At 45.1% G+C, this 21,321-nt stretch overlaps 1 protein-coding gene across 1 annotated transcript in view; it reads right to left on the reverse strand.

Moving 5' to 3' along the window:
- The window catches only part of MROH9 (maestro heat like repeat family member 9), a 46,420-nt gene extending 25,942 nt beyond the window's left edge, over positions 1-20,478 (reverse strand). The window contains exons 1-7 of the mRNA XM_073221751.1: positions 20,393-20,478; positions 19,977-20,171; positions 14,578-14,657; positions 12,815-12,950; positions 12,219-12,305; positions 10,441-10,545; positions 4,257-4,392 (exon numbers count right to left, since the gene is read on the reverse strand). Coding sequence (XP_073077852.1) covers positions 4,257-4,392; positions 10,441-10,545; positions 12,219-12,305; positions 12,815-12,950; positions 14,578-14,657; positions 19,977-20,015 — 583 coding nt within the window. The 5' untranslated portion in view covers positions 20,016-20,171; positions 20,393-20,478. The remainder of the gene's footprint in view (positions 1-4,256; positions 4,393-10,440; positions 10,546-12,218; positions 12,306-12,814; positions 12,951-14,577; positions 14,658-19,976; positions 20,172-20,392) is intronic.
- Between the last annotated feature and the right edge of the window lie 843 nt (positions 20,479-21,321).

Raw genomic sequence — 21,321 nt, forward strand, 5'->3', positions numbered from 1 at the left:
TTTAAGAAATGTTTGCCTAACCCAAGGTATGATGACTTCTCCTACTTTCCTAGTTTTAAGTTTTACATTTAGTTCTCTTGTCCATTTGAATTAGCTTTTATTTTCTGCATATTAATAACCAATTTGTCCAACATCATTTATTGAAATTAATCCTTTCCTTATAGAATTGCCTTTGAATCTTTGTCGAAAATCACTTGACCACATATGTGTGGACTTATTTCTGAACTGTTTATTCTGTTCTGTCCAGCACAGTGCTGAGTAGAAGTAATGATACCACACATCCCTGTCTTTTTCTTGATCTTTTGGGGAAGTCATTCAGTTTCACTATTAGTATGATATTAGCTTTATCTTTTTCACAGATACGCTTCAGCAAGTGGAGAAATTCCCTGTCTAGTCCTAGTTTTCTATGAGTTTCCATCAGGAATGAATATCGTAATTTATCAAATGCTTTCTCTGTATCTACTGAAATGATCATGTAGTCATATTTTTTCATCTGTTAGTATGAAACTGCGTGTTATGTTACACTGATTGCTTTTCAAATGTTGAATTGCCATTGCGCTCCTGGGACAAATTCCACATGACATGATACATTAGTTCTTTTATGTATTGTAATAATTGATTTGCTAAGCTTGTTAAAAGCTTTTGCATCTATGTCCTGAGGAACATTGGTCAGTAGTTTTTTGTATTTATTTTTCTTGTAATGTCTTTATGCGGTTTTGGTGTCAGAGTAATACTGGCCTCATAGAATGAGTGGCCAAGTATTCTCCTCACATTTCTGGAAGAATGTGTATAATTTCTTCCTTAAATGTTTGCTAGATCACTTCAGTCTGGAGTTTTCTTTGCAAGAAGGTTTTTAGCTCAATTTCTTTGATAGATACAGAGTATTCAGGTTAAATCTTCTTGAGTGAGCTTTGCAAGTTTGTATCTTTCAACAAATTCATTGATTTTATCTAAGTTGTCAAATGTATTGGCATAAAGTTGTTCATGATATCCCTCACTGTTGTTCTATTACCCACAGACCATCTGGTGACATCATTGCTCTTACTTCTGGTATTGGTAATCTCTGATTTCCCCCCAATCTTCTCAAGGAAACTGCTTTTGGCTTCATTGCTTTTCTCTTACTGTTTCTCTGCTTTCTGCTTGTTTTTGTTTTGTTCTGATCTTGATTTCTTCCTCTCCTCTGCTAACTTTGCATTCTTTTTGCTCTTCCTCCACTTCTCATGGTGGAAGCTGAGGTCACTGATTTGAGACCTTTTCTCTCTGTTCTAACACAGGCATAGGGTGCTATTAATTCCCCTTCTGGGAGCTTGTTTAGCTCCATCCCATAAATTTTGGAATTTTGTATTTCATTTTCATTTAGTTCAAAGTACTTTCAATTCCTTTTTTTATTACTTTTTTTTTTTGACACGTGGGTTGTTTAGAAGTAGATTATGTAGTTTCCATATATTTTGGATTTTCCAGATATCTGGGGTTTCGATTTCTAATTTAACTCTAAATTTGCCAGAGATTGTATTTGTATGACTTAAATACCATTTGATTTCTTGAGACTTGTCTTATGGCTTAGAATATGGTCCACCTTGGTAAATTTTCTGTTTTCCCTTGAATACTGGTGGAGTGTTCTGTAAAGATCCATTAGGTCAAGTTGGCTTGAATCTATATCCTTATCGATTTTCTGCTTAATTATGAATTACTGAGAGAGAGGTACTGAATTATCTGACCGTAATTACAGATGTTTATCCTTGCAATTCTATCAGTTTTTCTTAAGTGTACTTTGATTTTTAAAAATATATTTTTGCATACAGATACATAAATATTTAGGACTGTTACATCTTCTTATTTAGTCACTAAGAAATTATCTACTCTTTTTCCCTGGAAGCATTTTTTGTTGTGAAATATATATTTTTTGATACTGATACAGTCGCTTCAGTTTCTTTTGACTAGTATTGGTATGGTATATAATTTTCCAATATTTAACTCTTAATTCAATTTGTGTCATTATATTTAAAATGGATTTTTCATAGGCAGCAAATAGTTGAGTTTTGCTTTTTATCCAACTGGTAATCTCTGCTTTTCCACTGGAAGTATTCAGAATATTTACATTTATTCTGGACAGGTTTAAGTCTTCATTTCACGATTTGTTGTCTGTTTTCCCCATCTGTTCTTCTATTTTGTCCTCTTTTTTGTCTTCTTTTGATTGCTTTTTATGATTCTATTTTATCTCCATTTTGGCTGGAGTATGTATAATGTTTTGCTGTATTTCTACGTGGCCACTTTAGAGTTTACATTCTACATCTTTAACATCACAGGTTGCTTTTCAGTGATATTTCATAGCTTTGTGTATAAGACCCTTAAACAGTATTCATACTTCACTCCCTTTCAAGCCTCTGTGCTATTTTTGTTATATATTTAGCTTTTATATTGTTATTTTTTGCTTTAAACAGTTAATTATCATTTAAGGAGACTGAAAAATCAAGAAAAAATTAATATTAACGTATACAGTTGCAATCCAGTGCTCTTTGTGCCTTTTTGTAGATGTAGATTTTCAGCGGGTTCATTTTTTTTTCTTGAAGGATTTCCTTTAATATCTCTGACAGTGCAGGTCTGCTGGTGATAAATTCTACTGGGTCTTGTAAATCTGAAAATATCTTGATTTCACTTTGTTTTTGAAAGATGTTTGCTGGTTTAAAATTCTAGATAGATGGTTTTTCTTTGAGGACTGTGTGAGGTCACTCCACTGTCTATGGCTGTCATTGTTTATGGTGAGAAACTTGCTGCTTTGGTTTCTCTAAATGAAATGTCTTTTTTTTTTCTGTGGATCTCTTTCAGATTACATTGTTAATCCCTGCCAGAGAGTTTCTCATCTCAGATACTATAGTTTTCATTACCAGAGGTTCACTTTGGGTCTTTTAGAAATTTTTCTATGCCTCTACTTAACAAGTTCATCCTTTCTTCAAAGTCCTTAGAAAAATGAAATGTCATATTAACTGTTTTAATGTCTCTTTCTACTAATTCCATCATTTGTGTTATTTCTGGGTCAGCTTTTGTTTAGGTTTTTCCTCATATGGGTTGTATCCTACTTCTTTGCACACCTAGTAATTTTTTGTTGAATGTCAGGCATTGTCGATTTGGACCTGTCGAGTGCTAGACTTCCTGTAGTCCTAGAAGTAGCCTTGAGTTTGGCCCTGATGAGTAGTTAAAGTATTTGGAAATCACTTGATACCTTTAGGTCTTCTTTTGAAGCTTTATTAAGTCGCATTAAAGCAAATTTTGTCTAGGGATCACTTTTCCCCCTAATGAGGCAAAATCCCTTTGAATGCTCTACCTTGCCACTTGTGAATTATGTTTTTAAATTCTGGCTTATAGTTATGGGGGCTATTCCCAGCCTGCGGGAGTTACGGGAAATTTTGAATCATTTGGGTGTCTCTCCTGCCCCTGCCTGTCTCAGGTGGTTCCCTCACGTGCATGTTCTGACCTCTACACGGCCAAGTGGCTAAAGCGGACCCTCTGCAGCTCTCTGGAGCTCTCTCTTTGTGCACCCGTCTCTGCACATTTCCCTGAGAACTCTGGCCCCCTTGACCTCTCTGGGTTCCCAGCTCTGTCTCTTCCATGTGGTGACACCATGGGATTGCTACTTTCTGTGCTGCAGCCTAGAAACGGACTTCAGGTGATAAACTCAGGCAGGTGTAGACCCCACTCATTTGTTCCCATCTCTCAGGAATCATTTGCCCTGTGTTATCGATGTTAATATAATTTTTTAGTAGTCATTTATTATAGGAGAGCAAACCAATTTTCTGTTAGCTACTTGAAGATAGTTTGATACTTTCAGTTCTTGCCTTTATGATTTGTTAGGCTTGTCAGAGCAGGGTTGTTTTAGCTGTGGGCTAATTTTCCCCCAGCACTGAAGCAGCCGTCTGAGTATTCTACTTGGGAGCCTAGTAGAGGGAAAACATATGCCTCTGTTTTGAAAGTTCCATTGGTAACCTCTCTTCTTCTCTGCCTCCACCCAGTATTCCTGTCCATGAACACCCAACATGAATTTAAGTACCATACTTAGTGGATCTTAGAGAAACAGCTATGCCATGGCCAGCATTTGTGATCATTCTAAAAAATGTTAAAATACATTTTAGAAAGTAGACCTCTGGATCTTAGGATAAGATTTAGAAATCTACAGATTTCTTGGAAGCCTTCTTGGAAGCCACAGGTGAAATAGGAACAGATTCTTAGTAACCCTTTAAAAGATGGTGAATCCTCCTTACCGCTCTGAAACTTTGCAATGCGCAGGAGGTGGTACATTCCTAAGAATGCTTGTTGTGTGATTGAAGGATCGGTGTGGGAACACAAAAGGAACAGTTCTGCTGCCAGGACACCCAGACACGGGGCATCAATGCTCGCCTGGTGGAAACACAAAGGAGAAGGAGGCAGGTGTCATGCACAGTCCACCTTAAATGCCCATATCTGGTCCTTGAACAGCAAATATCAGACCAGGGTTAGAGGAGGAGCTTCAGAGTTCACAAACTCTGAATTCAAATCCTGCCTTGGTAACTGAGCCTCAGTCTCTCATCTGTGAGTGTGGAAAACAAATGCTACTTGTTACGGTTATTGTGGGGACTTGGGGAAACATTATGAGAAAAAGAAGGTTCTTAGCCAAGTTCTCAGAAGTAATAGGGGTTCAACTAATGTTAGTTTCTATTCCATAAATCACATGACAATTTGCAGGTAGGGAAGTCCCAGGAAACGGCGTGGGGTGTGGATACCCAAAATCTTTCGTGCTTCTTTCTCTGTGTGTGAGTCACGATTTCTCTCTAGGTCACTGGAGAAATGAGGCTTTACCTCCTGGAATTGCTCCGATTTTTCCCAGGCAAATTTGCTTTCTTAGAAGTCAGAGCATTTACTTCAGATGTCAGAGATACACTATGTATTTTTCCCCCCAGAGCCTCCTTGGTACAGAGGCTGTTCAAATATTTAGATTTTCATCTGGACTGGTTTGTTTGGTGGGACCAGAATGTAAATAGAGAAAGGAGTAGACACATAAAAGCCGAGAGAGAGGTGAAAGAGACATTTTGCTTGGTGAGGGTGTGACTCCAGTTGCTAATTTCTTTCTTTCTTTTCTTTTTTTTTTAACAAAAGAGGGCTCAGCACAAGGAGGTTTGGTGAACTAATGGGCCTGCAGAATCTTGCTTCTCAGATGGGCGATTTCTTTTCCTACATAGATGTTTTGATGACAGAAGCAATGTGCGGGGTAAAAGTTAGAATCCAGGCCAGCCCCTCTGGGAACCCAAGGCCTGTTTCTCCTTCTCTCATGCCCCCTGATCTCTGCTTTTCTCTCAGTCTTTCACATACATGCACGCACGCACACACACACACACACGCACACACGCATAGAGTCATTATTCCTGGAGAAAAATGTCAAGCACTTGGGTCATGGGCTAAGGGTATCACTGAATCAGGATGTCGGGAGGGATGGCCTTGGTAGAAGGGAAAATGATCTCTCACTTCTGTGGAACTTCTTCTTTGTAAGGCTGTCCTGGGTGCCCCCTATTCTGAAAGTCCTATGACTTATGTAGGAGTCCTGTGAGGATGTAGGAGCAGAGAGGGGGGCTGCCCCTACTCAAGGCCCTAGGGAGAAATGCTTTCTTTGCCCTGGTGTTCTGTGGACCTTTATCCCAGGGATTTCTCCATCTAATGGCAAGATTTTAAGAACTGCCTGCCTTGTAGGCCTTAAGAGAAAGGGCTGGGAGATGTCTTCACTGGGCATGAGGAAGATCTCGGCCTTGCTCACTGAGGGTGGGGACCCTTTGCAGGGATTGGCCCTAAAGTCTTGCTGTATTATACTTTTTGCCTTGAGTATCGTCTCTGATTATCCCTGCTCACGAACTTGGGGGTGCGTAATTCTTAGCAGGTGTTCTGTAGATGAAGCTACCAGTGGCCTGTCTATTCTGTTTGCTGGATGGGCCTGTGCAGGTGTGGCCATGTCTAGACTGCATGCATGGGGAGAGGAGGTGTCCGAGGACAAGCCGAGAGAGGGAAATCCGTGGCCCCCAGAGCACACGACCACCCTGCACAGCCCCTGCACGAGGGTGGCGCCAGTTACACGCCCTCAAACACAGGACTGGAGACTTCTGGTGCAGCGGGGCCCCGACTCTGCTGGGACTCAGCCCGACTTCTGAGAGAAGGATGGAGCTGAGACCTGGGAAGGGGAGGTTCTCTGTGCCCGGCCTCAGCCTAAGCAGCCCTGCCCGCTACCCTGACCCTTTCTTACTGGACCCCGTCCTCTTTGTAGATCTGGTCTCTCCAGTTCCTTATCTTACCCATAAGCATAGTTTTAAGGTCTAAATTCCAGGGGCAACTCCTTCTAAGGTGTTTAGCTGCTGCTCCTGGAAGCCCCCTCTGAATCTCTGACAAGGGACTTGCTCCTCTGTTCTGACATCAGTTTGGGGCATTCCCTGTACGTTCCTGCTGTGAGGAAGTAGGGCTCAGCTCAGTTACACCCTCCCACTTAGCCACAGCCCGCTCAAATGGCATGTCACCTACCATGGCACATTACCGTTTTTAGTTCGTACTTTTGTGTTTAATGATACGGCATACTTTTATTTCTTGCTCCATGATATTACAGATATCTTGTTGATCTTTCACTTTAAAAAGCATTTCTGAGCTCTCTTATTTCCCTTCACCTCCTTCTGTGATTTCTACTTCCCTCTTTCTGTTGCCTGCACTTAATTTTGCATTTTGTTTTATTGTGGCAAAAAATACACTTCACCTACAATTTCCCATTTTACAGTCTGTGACTCAGTGGCATTAAGTGTATTCACAGTGTTGAGCAGCCATCACTACCTTATCCCAGAACTTTTTCATCCCCTCAGGTGAGAACCATGCATCCATCCACCTTATTCCTCCACCTCCAGCTCCTGCCAACCACAGGTCCGATCTGCTTTCTGTCTATAGATCTGCCTGTTTGGCTATTTCATGTAAATGGGATCACACAACATGAAGCCATTTGCATCTAGCTCCATTCAATTAGCAAATGTTTTTCAGGGTTCATCAATGTCGTCACTACATCAGACTTCATTCCTTTTTATGGCTGAGGAATCTGTGGCATGAATAGACAGATTTTTTTTTATCCATTAGTCTGTTGATGGACATTGAGGTTGTTTCTACTCCTTGGCTATTGTGAACTGTGATGCTATGAATGTTTGTGGATATGTTTTTGAATGTCTGTGTTAAATCCTCTGGGCGTGTACCTAGGATTCCTGGGTCACGTGGCATTTGACATGTAATTGCCGAAGAACCACTCAGCTAGTCCCTGCATGTGATCTGTGCCTTGCTGCGTTCACAGCATTTACACTGTATTCCATATCCTATCTGAGGTTTTTGCAATTGGTCACAGACTGACCCTAAAAGTTGGAAATAAAAAATGTGGCCTCATTATTGTGACCAAGTAAAAGAGTTCTATGCATAGCCAGGCTCGCTTTCATTAGATTTCTCTTGCATATAGATATGTCTTCTCTGCTTTCTTTGAGACTTAGTTCTTACCTGTACCCTGCGTTATCCCTCTATTCTTGACAGTCCCGTTTTACTCTCGATTTACTGTGGGCTCTTTCTTGTATCGGGGGGGTTTCCTCAAAGGCCTGGCCCATCTTGGTCGTCTAGTCGTATCCGAGTGTGTGAGGTCTCTTGGTGGGGTCTGTGCTGAGCAAGGGCCACCTGGGGCCATGCCTTGGAGTGGCGGGGAGGCCGTGGGGACTATGTCTCCACGTAGTGGAATTTATCATCATTTGGGGGGAAAAAGCCCTCCCATTCTGCCTGTCCATGAACTCGGGTGCCTGTGGAGTAAGATTCCGCTGTGTGAGTGTCCGCGAGTCCTTTCAGCTAATGCAGGCTTCCAGCTGTCTTTGCCCCGACCCTCCATCACCCGGACCCCCCGACACCGGCATGTCCGGGGTTCCCGGAGTAAAATACCCCCTGAGAAGCTGCCCAGCCCTGTGTTCGTGGGTCCTGCCATTCAGCCTCCCTGCCAGGCTTTATCGGCTGCGTCTTCTGTCTGTTCCACCACCCAGGGGTGTGGGCGGTCACTAGCCCATGGGAAACCCCTGCTGATTTAACACCTGCCCTTACGGCTTTGCGAGGACTCTGGTGGGAAATGAGGGGAAGCAGGACAGTCTGTCAATTTGAGTGCAGATTTCCACCACGCTTGACATGCTGGCGTGCCACAGGAACGAACCGAGGAAGAATCTTTCTGTTAAAGCCGTGAGATATCATGTTTAGCTTACGTTTCTTCACCTGTTTGACAACTGAATATTTAACTGAAGGGACACAAACACTTCGAGTGTAGGGCACCAGGTCATGGAAGGGGAATCACCACCTCAAAGAGTATTTCTGATAAAGCACAAATAATAGGATAGTTCAGCAGGACGAGGGCCTCTGGGACCCTGGAGGACGTAGGCTGAGGTGATTCATGGAGAAAAAGTCTTTGTTCGGTGAGCAGACGGACTTGAGGACAGGATAGATAGTCACACTTAGTTACAGGGCAGAACGCACGTCCATGGACCATCCACAGTGAGCTGGGCGTGGAGGCAGCCTCAGCTTTTCACCTGTTAGGGGCTGATTGTTTCCTTTGTGTCTCTGTCTTCCCTCCCGCACTAACTGCCCTGCCTGAAATGTAAGCCCAGGCAGTTGGCTCAAAGCGAAGGTTAGCCGGGTGGGGCTTTCTGCTTCCCTGCGGGGTTGATGCTGGCCGGGCCGACCCGGGAATGTGCTGCTGTGTCTCCACCTGCTGGCATTTGGGGGGCATTGCAGAAGTCCCCGCTCCACGCCCGGCTCCTCCGAGCAGCCCCAGCGGCAGGTGGGAGCGACAGCAGTTGGAGAGGCTTCGGCGGCACAGGTGGGGGCAGGACGTGTGAAGGGACAGTGAGCCCTGCGGTGCGACAGAGGGAGGGGGTGGCAGAAGACAGAACCCCCAAGTGCCTCACGGCCGCAGAGGGGGCTCACCGGAATGGGTGTGTGTCTGCACACAGATGCAGGGAGGCAGCCCGCACCCTGCCACCCCCAGACTCGCGCTGGGCGCCCAGAGCGCCAGGGGCCGTGTGGAAACCAGGCAGAGTGGGACACGCAATCTCGCGTCGCCCCGCACATGTTCTGCGGGGAACCTTCCAGACTTGGACTGCGCGGCGCCTGCGCTCTCCGAACAGCGGGCCGAGGCCTCCCAGGCCGGAGAATCGTGGCTCTCAGACAAACGCGCGTCTCTGGGACCCACGCGAGGAGTCAGGGCACCGCCCAGGGCACCTGGGACTGATCCCCGACGTGAGTCATCCAGGTCGTGTTTTAGACAGAATCTCCAGAATTCAGGCCTGGTACCAGGCCTGTGAGGTCTTTTGCTTCTGTGTGCCCGGAGCCCATGCAGGTGCTAGAACGTGGACACGGGGGCCCAGTGCCCCGAATGCGTGCTGCTTGTGGCCCCCCCGCGACGGCTCAGGTGCCCAGGCAAGCCTTCCATACGGGGCAGCCTGGGGTGCCATTCAAAACACAGGATCCTCAGTGGATGCCGGCGAAGGGGAGGCGTCTGTCTGGTCTCCGTCTCGATCGAGGGCAGCAGTGAAGCCCGACGCAGCGCTCCGGGAGCGGCGGGGGGGCTGCGAGGGGCCACATCACCCTGACTTCACCTGCCCGTGCTCTCCAGTCTCCTCGTACTTGCAGAAAGAGGACGGATTTCATATTGCTTGAAGCATAAAGAACTAAAATATACCTCAGTGTCCATCAACTGAAGAGGAGTTAGGTAGATTGTAATACATCAAAAGTATGGGCTAAATGCTTTGGCTGAGAGAATGAAATCTGCACATACTGTCATGAAAACGTCTGTAGGACGGACTGTTCCATGAAAAGGTCACATCGCACAGCCATGTGTGCACCTGGATCTTCACTGAATAAGGGCACACCGAGCAGCCAGCTGTGCGTCCCAGGGTGTGTGTGGGGTGAGAGCTGCCGGCAGGAAGCACATGGCCCCCCATGGCCAGGGCAGGGCAGGGGGCGAGGGCAGTAAAGGGAGGCTCTGCTTTATTTCTACTATGTTGTACGGCATAAGCTCTCAGGAATTACCTGCATACATCTAGAATAAATAAATGTCGCTTTAAAAATTATTTTAGGAAATGGAGAAATAAAGAACGTAAGGATGAAAGAATTTACGAAGTGACAGGTAACACTGCCTGAGGTCCACAGAGGAGAATCCGGAGGCCCGCGGGACCCGCCTTGGCACTCACATGCATACCGGCCGCGGGCCCCTTCGGGACACTGCTCTGGGTGACATGCGGTCGTCACCCTGACTCCGGCCCCAGCATCCCAGCCTGCCTGCGTGAGGACGCCAGCCGGCATCTGGCGCTCGCAAGACCCTGCGCTTGGAGAGCAGCTCATGAAATGAGCCTTGGGAAGCGGGAGGCGTGATCGACTTACAGATGCCCTGACTTGGCTGGAGGCAGAGCTTAGCACCCTGCTGCTGATCACCAGGGCTCGCTCCTGCAGCCACCAGCTGTCTTCCCTCATCCACGTGGCCATTTCCTGCAGAAACACAGAAGCGCGGGTCTCCATCTCCACCGGTCCCCTCCTCCCCGCCTGCGGCTTCACCGCATCTAAGGTGCCCGCGGTTCCTGATGGGTTTACCTCCGACCTGCATTCATCTCAGAAGTACAGCAGCAAGCTTGGTGTGCTTCATCGACTAGAGAAACCACACCTGGGTTTTAGTTGAGTCAGTTCCATCCAGTTGGCATTTACTAGCATCCCTTCAAACGGTCACAGTGTCAGGAGCCACAAAATTTAACGCCAACTATGACGGGATTTTCAGCTGCCTCTCCTCTTTTTCTTTCAAAGTATGTATTTTCTCTTATTTTTAAAAATTATGGGAGCTTATTTTCAGTTTTAAGAGAGAATTGAAGTGTTACCCTGAAATGCCATCTTATCTCTGAATTTTCTCTGCACCGTCCCCACTCAGGTGTTTTCTGGCTCATGGCTGCAGTGTACATCCCTGGGGGCAGCCTGGTCACAAAGCTCTTGCTGATTTTGATCCAAAACTGTCTTGCTATAGCATCTATTTGTTCTAAATCCTCGGATGCAGGGACATGTTTACAACCTTGGGATGGGAAGAAAACTGTATATGCGTCACGTGCGGACTGCGGGTCCCAGGGCTCTCAAGGCGGCCTGTCCAAGCCCACGGTGCTCGTGCGAGGCTGGCCAAGTCCCTGTCCCCTTTGCTTTACCTAGAGGAGCTCCTGCACCTGCAGACATTATTGTCTCCCTCTGCTTCCATCTCCCGGTCTGCCAAGTGGTGACAGCAATAGTAATTTCTCATAGGGCTATTTTAAAGATTTAAAGACACCCTACATGCAGTAACTGCTTAGTGCCTGATGTGGTGTGAATGCTCAGCAAACACCACCTGCAGTTGAAGGGAGCACACGTGGGGACAGGGCTGTCATAATGGGGTGATAACCACCTCAAGGGGTTGTGAGGTTAAAATTTCAATGCACGAAAACGTTTGGCTCCCATTAGCCACGAATCAGCTCCGTATATTTTATTTTCCCTCATGTGTCTTCTTATCTGCATAGGCACCATCCTGCTCCTTTACGTGAACATATTCCGTGACTGCACACCCCTGGCCGCTCCCGGCCGAGGGAGTCAGTCTGGTTTCCTCGTACTTCCTGACCTCTGTCCCTGACGCCATCATGCTGGGGATGGAGCACCGAGGGCCAGGGCGGTCCTCCGTGTCTGGGCAGGACACTGAAAGCACGCGTGGTCTTGGACGTGAATGTGGGCTTTTGGACAGTTTTTAGTCGCTCTCTGGTATTGTGGCATCCACGAAGCTGGGATGTTCCCGGGAGCCCCTGGCCCAGAGCTGCAAGAAGCGAGCACAGAGCCACAGTCAAGGCGGGCCGTCCCCAAGGCCCGGAGGGGGTCCAGGCCACCGCTCCTCCCGCGTGCTCACACTGTCACACAGCACTTGGCTTCACCAGCCTGTGGATGCTGCCCTCTCACGACTGAATTCTTAAAAGTATGTCCCTGCAACTCTGACAGAGGGAAGTGACCTGATTTGGGGGACAGCTGCCCATCTTGAGAGAAAAATGAAACATTTCAGCTGAAGGCAATGCAGGTATGTCACATGGGAAATTACATGGGAAATACACTGAGTTCTTTAGATTTATGACAAGGAATCAAAGTGATTATTTTTCCCTTTACTTTACCTTTAAGATTTGCAGTTTGTAAAGGTCTTCAGACACTAAGATCAGAAGAGTGGCCTCATATATGTTTAAAATATTGCTGTATAAGGTCTGAAAAACAGAAAAGTTGCACATCAGCCAGCCAGCTCAGGTGAAATTTTACCCAGTGCTATAGTTCTCCTCCTGGGGTCCTGAGGTGTCCCCATAAAACTGAAGGTGAGAAAGGAGACATGTAGCTGTGGAGATATGGATTATTCTCCATGCCATCGGGCAAGTGCCCTGCTAGCTTTGTTCAGGAAATGGCCCCACAGGAGTGAGTTGTGCTGCAGGACCCGTCCACTGCCACCGTCCCCTTGCTCTTAGTTCTTTCTTTGCAGCACATGCCAGTCAACTCCCCGTCCTTAACCCAAAATCTCTTCACCCATTTGCTGCTATAAATCCCGTACAGTCCTTTGAGTCCCATGGGTGGTGGCATTCACAGGGAGTCCAGGGGTATAGATCAGTGCTGGAATGTACTGTTTATTATATCGGAAAAGAGTGATGGGGAAAGCAGAAGAGACTGTGGCCTTCAGAGAGACAACCTGCAGGTTGCCACCACCGAGAACGCAAGCAGATCTTACCTCCAGGTCCTCTCTGTCTTTTTGGCTGTTTCCCCTGTCCTTCACTTCGTCAAGATTCGGAATTGAAAACACCATTTTAAAGGATTTCTCTATTATCTCCAGTTGGGATTCAAACTGCAGTAAGGGATCCACAAAGCTGACAAGGGAAGGTGTGATTCAAACTGAGGTGAGAACAGATGTAAACTAAGAGTGGCTTTTTCTTGGTGTAAGAGAACCTACCGGCAAATGAGGCCCCGCTTCTGGCTTCCCGTAACCCCTGGGCCTTAAGTATTCTCATAAAAATGACAATGCAGTTTTAAATAGAAAGGGATGAATTACTTTGTAAAAATCATCTGTAATCAGTTATTTAGAAATCAGAATATATTTCTCTGTAGACATACCTGCAGAGAGAGTGGTTACATTCCCAGGTGTGCCCAGGAATTGGGCAGTTAAAATATATTCCTGTCACATTTTCTGTAATCCAGGATACTATGTTTCTCACAGTTTAATTTTTCTAATATTGGGATACATTTTCCAGGGGATGGCACAAGAAAGTTGTTCGTCAGCAGCAGAAGCTAAGTCAGTACACAGCGGTTATCCCTGTAGGTATATGTGATTTGCATAATAGCCGTTACTTTATGAAATGATTCTTTACTTCATGAAATGATGGTGATGCAGATGGTGAGGTAGGAAATCTTGTGCTGTACTCAGAGTCTACCAGGCAAGAAAGTCTAAATATCTGAAATCTACTGTTTGCGGTGGAATGTCTTGGAATACATTAGATGATTTTCAAATGTTGGGAAGATTGATTTGACTTTTTCATTGGTTCTAATGGACTATCAGATTCTGAGCAGCTTTTTATCAAAGGCTTACAGGAGAGTTTTTAGTGGAAGGTATTTAGCTTCTAGGGACACATGATGTGAATTAGGAAAAGCAAAATTAAGATTTTGATGAAGTAGGAAATACCATATTTCAATGTACTTTGAAGTTATATTGCCAGTCCTAAAAATGCTAAAATGGTCCAGGTCATGAACACACATTAGGACAGTAGCATGTTGCTTTGATGTCGTGCATAGCTGCTGACAGGCAAAGGATCTTCAGGTCTTAAACATGAGGAAGGCGGAGAGTCAGACGTTGGCGATACTAGAGGAGAAAGCCACATGCAGGTTTAGGGGTCAGTGCGAGCAAGTGTCGGCAAGTACACATTTTTTTGGTCTAATGTGATTTGTTTTCAAAAGAGTAGTCATTTAATTATTGATGTGTTTTACAACAAGGGACATCTTAGCATTAAGAATCTCAGTGTTTATGCTCCTGTATTGCAGGATGCATGACCAGGTGACACAGAAAGGAAGTCAAGAAGAAAGAAAAAGCATTCCTCCCTAAATTGCTGTATGAATTTGCCTTTGTTAACTTTTAAGCTAAATATTTGTTTCAAAGATCAGAATGAGTAGAGGTAGACTGGACACACTAAAAATTTCTTGGAAATGTTTCATTTTTTTTCCTATTGTGAAGCAATAAGTCTTATATATCAGTAAACAAAAAAGTCAATGTATATTTTTGCAAGTGTAATTTCAAGAATCTGCTCATGGCTCAGCAATAGCTACCGGCCCACCTGTGCAGAAGAAGTGGGGATGAACACGGGAAGAAAGAAAGCACAGTCACTGAATTAGGGCAGTGGGGTCCAGAGTGATTTTTTTACTTTTCACAATTGAGATGTTTCTCCATTGCTTTTTAAAGGTATTCAGTGAGTGAACTAAGAGGGCAGAGCAGCGTATGGTACGTACCTGGAGTTCGCGGCCAGGATGATGGCTTGATGATCCAGCAGGTCCAAGTATATGTCCAATAGGCAGCTAGCTATGTGCTCCTGTACGGACCGGGAGAGACGGGGGTCAGCAATGACAGAGAACCACACGGCGGGGTGAGGGCCACACAGGTCAGTGTCCACCACGGACGCTGCTCCTTATAAATGGTCGCCAGTGAGACCCCATTCAGATTTTCCAGTATATTCAAGAAACTGGAAAACCAGAGAAAACCTGGTGCAACAGCTCTCTATTCTTCCGAGCATCCCTACAGGGTCCTTATAAGAAGGGACAGCAGGGAGCTCACTTGCCTTGTGAGGATGCAGGCCCAGGGCGGCCATCGGACCGTCGGGAAGAACAGCCTCAGACGCCGAGTCTGCCGCGCTCTGCACTGCCGAGCCTCTGAACTCTGGGAGGTGTGTGAGCTACCCAGGCCATGGTGTCTTGTGACACCTGCCAGAGCTGACTGGGACGGGAGGAGAAGCTTCTGATGGGATCTGAGCCGAACCCCCCACCTCCCCGCTAGGCATGAGCCCCCTGGCTGGGCGGGCGGGGACATGGCCCTTTGGGTGCTTTCTGACACCTCTCCAGGCTGTGCTCAGACTGGCGTGGAGGGTCATTCTCATTTCTCTAAAGTGTTTACCTCCGTACCTATCGTTGATTCCTAACAACACAAAACACAACTTGACTTAACCTTAAGGAATCATTCTTTGCCATGTTGCTCATTAGCAGGTTATCACTTATTGTTATGCATTATTATTACTTAGAAAACATAAAACCTTCCACATGGCAGACCACACCGGCTGTAACATGGAACTATAAAGGAGGTTTGTTTATTTCGAAATAAGACATTTCTGTCCTTGTCACCATTTTCATTCAATGTAGTGGGAAACTCACTAGTCTCATTTCTCTGGGCATCGGACCCCATGTAAGCAGGACCCACTGGGACGGTGCCTCAGTGGGAACTTTCCTCACAGACCACGTTCTAACTGGGCTTCAGTCTTTGGGAACCAGTTTGTAACACTTAACATCAAAACATTGGTTCTCAACACCGGCAGTGCTCTAAATGGCACTGAAAAATTCTGATTTTGATTCCTGGGCCACACTCCCAGAGATGTGGGTTAACAGGTCAGTATTCAAGAGCAGACAGCAATGTTTAAAAAAAAGTTACTTCCAGGCGATTCTGATGTACAGCCAGGGTTGAGAAACACTTTTTAAGCGAGCAGTTCCACTGCATCCCAGAGCTCCTTGTGCGGCAGCCAGTTGCTGCTTTGTGATCTCTGATTACACAGATCTCTGCTTCCCATCTACTAGCAGCTTCCCTTTGCTTCATGGAGCCAAATTTGCTAGGAGTCCTTCGCTAGTTTGCTGCTCTGTACAGGGTCCTGTAGCATCATGCCTTCTGTGGATGACTTCAAGCGTGCCCCTTCTGGGTTGCTGGCATGCTTCACCTGAGCCATAGGTACCACTGGTGTGTATCTAATGTCAAGAGCAATGTATCCAGTGACAAGAAATAAGGACTGTCAGAAACATAAACTGACACTCCAGAGGTGTCAGCCTGAAGAGTCATAAGAATGGCCTGGGATTTCACCTGCTTCCCCAGTTAGGGTTTGGGTTCTTGTTCAGAGTATGTAACATGCTCACCAGTGTTCCCAGAAATTCTTTGGTACCTCATCTGGGGAGGTCTGATTACCATTCTGGCTTTAACTTCTGTTACATGGACAAGTTCTTTTTCATCTCATTTCAATTATTCCTTAATCACTGAGGATCTTATTGGAAATCCACAGCAAAATGATGAAATGGACACAGTCCTAGAAATCTGTACTTTGTAATAAATGTCGTACAGCTGGGCTCTGGGCCCAAACTGGTGGGCCTTCAGCTTTCATATTTATTATTTTGGTTCTCTTCCTTAAGCTGCCTTGTGCTTTTTACATATATATCTTATATCATTGACATTTTTGCTCAATATCTGGTTGTCGTTCTTGGTCATAAATAATGCTTCAAGTACTTGTGTGCATAGATGGGAAAACAGGGGGTTTGACTAGAAGCTCCTTTTAGCTTCTCCTTCCCCGTGGTCACGTTCTTGCTAACCCCTGGGCGCCCGGGGCAGGACCTGCCACACTGACTCAAAAGAGTGAAAGTTTTGACCCATCACTGGCCAGCCTGCTGCAATAGTCACACCCTCCTCCCATTGATACAGTGGAAATCCTTCCCAGCAAACTGGGTCAGAAGTCAAATTGCCACAAACTGGCTTTAAAAAGAGCCCCCTTATTATCTGACAGTTTCCATAGGCCAGAAGGCCAGGCTCTGCTCAGGGCCTCACTCGGCTGCAGGCAAGGTGTCCGTAGGGACGGCCATCTCATCTGAGGCACAGGGCCCTCCATAACTCTGCAAATAGTTGGCCCAGTTTGGTTTCCTGAGGTTGTCAGTATGAGGGCGTCTGTCTGCTCCTACAGTCTGTCTGTCTGCAGGTCTGCTTCGTGGCCCGTCACAGGCCTGTCTGCTGCCTCTAGACCAGACCTAAAGACTCCTGTGATTACATCAGGACCACGAGGTGTGTCCTCTTTGATTAACTCAGAGTGAACTGACTAATAACCTTAATTACCTGTGTGAAACCCCTCTTGCTGTATTATGTAACATGATCCTGTCCCTTCCTGTTTCAGAGCGTCAGCCCACATCTGCAGTTTTCCAGCTATGAGGGGAGGGACTTATCCAAGGCGTGGATGCTGAGATGGGAATATTGGGGGAACAGGCTAAAATTCTTACCACATAGTTTTTTATGATCATCTTATCTTCATAGTGGATCATAAACTTCCTCATTAGGTGATGCTTTTACAAAAATCACATATAGGGCTTTAAAGCTTCATTTAAAGCCTGCAGTTCAAGGTTTTCTGAATTGCATCCCATCTCTTTATTCGTAGTTACTGTTCTTTATGATTTCCTGGTGGGCCTTTTTCCCCTGCTTTTCATTTACAACCTGTCTGAGATTGCTTTTATACAAGTCTCTTGTATGTAGCATAATCCTGGGTTTCACTTGTAATTTAAGCCAATTCCTTTCTTCTCATAGGGCAGTTCAAGCCGTTTTAGCTGCGTAACAGAGTTTTGTTTTAGTTGCATCCTGTATTTTATGCTACGCTTTTTCCTTGTTGCTGCTCTCAAATACGTTATTATTTGATGGTTTTCCCCTTATTTTCTTCATGTGTATATGATGTGGTGTGTTTGCGTGTTGCTTTTTTGGGAGGAATACTCAAGTGTATTTTATTTTATTATGATAAACAGGTCCTGGGGAACTTTCACGTTACATTTGGTCTGTGTTTGAAAGACACAGTCGGGCAATAACATCAAGTTAAGACGTAAGCCCTCTGCTCTGTGCTAACAACCCCCCCACCCCCACCCCGGGGAGCAACTGGGCAGACCTCCTCCGCAGGCCCCTTCATGGTTTTGAAGGGCATCTCGGGCCTGCCTCCCCGAAGCCCCTTCATTTTTATCTGCGTGTTTCTTTGCTATGAAAGGCTTATATCTCTGTGGTGAGTATGATTAAGGTGACTATAACTTTCTATAATTTATTCCTCAAAACTTTAGACCAAATCTGTGGATTCCCTACTGTGAGCGAAGATGAAATTTGTTCATTTTTATTTTCTCACCTCTTTTAATTTAGTCCCCACTTGACTTTAGTTGATTAAAATTACTTAGCCAAACCTTTACACCTCTGTTTATATTACTTGATGACTTATTAACCCCTAAGTTTAAGTAATGAAGAAATCAACACACTTACATCACTTTCTGCCTTTTCTCCTAACTTTTTAGTGTGCTGTTAGTCATGTCACTTCTGTACTTCCGAGGTTTACAGTGTCGACATTCAGTTCTGTGACAGTAATTCCCTTTTGCCTGAATGCCTCAGCCCTACTTAGATCCAGGGCACGCAGCCGTGCCTTCCCTATTCACGTCTGGTTGGGCTGGAGTTCATTTTCTGCCAGTCTACTGAGGACGGGAGTCATGTCTCCATGTAACAAGTCTGCATTCAGTCTGCGCTGGAGTCTGGCTGTGGGTGGGACCTTCCTGGGCCACAGTCCTGGGCAGTTTCCTGGAGCTTCCCTAGGCATTGCTCCGCTGTCCTCCGGTGCTGTCCGAGGGAGTTGGACGTTTTCTTTTCCTAAATAGATGAATTGAACATTGTTTTCTTGTCCTGGTACCAAAGAATTCTTTGTTTCTTGAAAATCAGTATGTTTACTAGGATATTGCTCATGGTGGATTATCCTGACTTAATTTATCTGGGGACAGTCTGCATTTCAAATTATGTCTTCATGGGAAGTTTTGTTAAAATTCTATTTAAATATTTTCTCTTTTATCATTTTAACTCTCTTCTCTGGTGATGCCAATTATGCATATATTTGACTCTTTTTTGAAGTCTTCCTAGCTTACCTCTATCTTGACCATGTTTCTCACTATGTTTTCAGCAATGTTTATTTTCTTTGCACTGTTTCCAACATACTGTTGTATTTGTGAGAATATTTTTCTCCCCACTTCTTTTTTCTAAATTCTTATATCGCTATTTTGAGATCATAATTCATAAATAAAAATTTTTCATCCGAGTATAAAGTTTTCTTCTTCATCTGCACTAGGTGCTATTTTCTAGACTTATTTAACTGTCATTTACCTTTATATTAACTTCCTGCTTTTATTTTTGTGAAGTCTTTGTTCACATCCTCTACTGATTCCTTTTTAATCATACCTTGGTATTGAATGAGGTGGGCTACTCTCAGACCGAATGCTTGCTGGACTTCCATGCGGGGTGGGTTCTCCCCTTGACCCCAAACTCTGTACGTAAACTTGGTCTTTTAGCCTGATTCTTGCCCGGCTCTTGGGTCCCGGCAGCTTCAGAGCCGCTGCACAGCTTCTCCCTTCCGTCCTGAGCCTCCTAGTGTGACACTCGTCTTGTTCAGCCCAGACTCCCCGGCTTCTCCTCCGACAAAATCAGAGCTGACAGAGGTGCTCTTTTGGCACCTGCGTCTCCCCAGAAGACACCATTCCTCTTCCCAGGGAGGTATATCTGGACCCAAAATGTGAACAAAAGCCTCATTCCATGCCATATTTACTCACAATTCAGCTCTATGTCATTCCCAGAGTGTTTTCATCATTATTTTCAAACATTCCCTATTTTACTAAATGGCGCTTACCAGAGACCCTATCAAAATCCGCTTAGGCAAAGGTTTGCTCACAGGATTAAACACATTCACAAAGAAATTTTGAGAGAGACTTACAACTTTCCCCATGATACAGTTTTTGCTATTCTATGTTTCTGCATGTACATATTTTTAAATAAATAGTGATCAACACTTCTTTTTTGATGTTTAAATTGTTCAGTCTCATGAACTTCTTACCACCTGATGATTGTCTCTATTTCCCGACTCCCTGAAGTACATCTTTGTCTTGGGAACTGAATGTTTTCTGGAGGGAAGTTCAGTCCCAGAGCTCGAGTGTCTGAGATGAGACCAGACTTTGGTGGGTGCCGACTTGTAGATGGTGCACCTGCCGCCAGGTAGCACAGCGCTCAAGGGGCCTGTAGGGCAGGAGGGGGGCTAGACAGGGGAAAGCAGACAGACAGACAGACAGACAGGAGATCCATTAACAGAGAGGAACTCTTCCAACTGGCAGAGTTGTTAAGAGCTTCAGAAGAGGGCTCACGGTGAGGCAAATTCTAATAGGGCCATAATTCTTCTTTTAAAAGAACGAAAACTAAGCAAAGCCGTCAAGATTAGGAAGAAGACAGGATTTTGGCTGATAGAAATAAACCACTTACTTGTGTGTAACTTCTCTGTAATTGTTGCTGAGCAGCGTTGTGAGCAGAAACTCAGTCTCAGGGCTCTGGCCTGTGGGAAAACCCTCTCAAGCAAAGGAATCCTGTGAGAGCTTGTCGCTTGCCATGGCAACCGTCTACTTCAAAGGTTCCAGTCTGGAATGCGCGCGGTGCCTGCCGAGGAAGGGCAGACGTGCCCCTGTGCTGCTGACTCTCTCCCCGACCGTGCGAAACTGCTCGTTCCTGCGTTACCAGCTGGAAGGTAGTGCTGCAAACCCACATCCCAGTCGAGGGTGGGCAAAATGCATGAACAGGAACTTCACAGACGAGGAAGACTGATCGGTAAATATTAAAAGATGCCTAACCTCCCTTGAAGCCATGGAAATACAAACCAATGAAATACCATCTCACAACAAACAAGGGACAATAGAAAAGTTTAAAACTAAGTAAAAATGTAAAGATCAGTGAGTTCAAACATTGGGGAAGATATAAAGAAACAAGAGCTTTCTCACACCACTGGAGGACGTGTGAATGGATATAGCTATTTTGTATAGCAATTTGTCAAGTTCTAGCAAAATTAAGAAGCTACAACCCTGAATTTCCAGTTGTAGCTTCAGAGGCAACATTTGTACAATTTGTGCAGTAGGGGAGAAGGGCAGGATGTTCATGCAGCAATATTTTTATAACAAATTTAAGATATAATTCACATTTCATAAAATTCACCCTTTTAAAGGACACAACCCAGTAGTTTCATTTACAGAGTTGTACAATCATCAGCGTAAACTTTAGAACATTTCATCAGCCCCAAAAGAAACCCTGTGCCCACTGGTAGTTACTCCTTCTCCCTCATCTCCTAGCACGTGGCACCCACTAAGCTACTTTCTGTCTCCATGGATTTACCTATTCTGGACATTTCATATAAATGAAATCCT

This window comes from Manis javanica, chromosome 14, assembly GCF_040802235.1.
Source record: "Manis javanica isolate MJ-LG chromosome 14, MJ_LKY, whole genome shotgun sequence".
Classification (NCBI taxonomy): domain Eukaryota; kingdom Metazoa; phylum Chordata; class Mammalia; order Pholidota; family Manidae; genus Manis; species Manis javanica.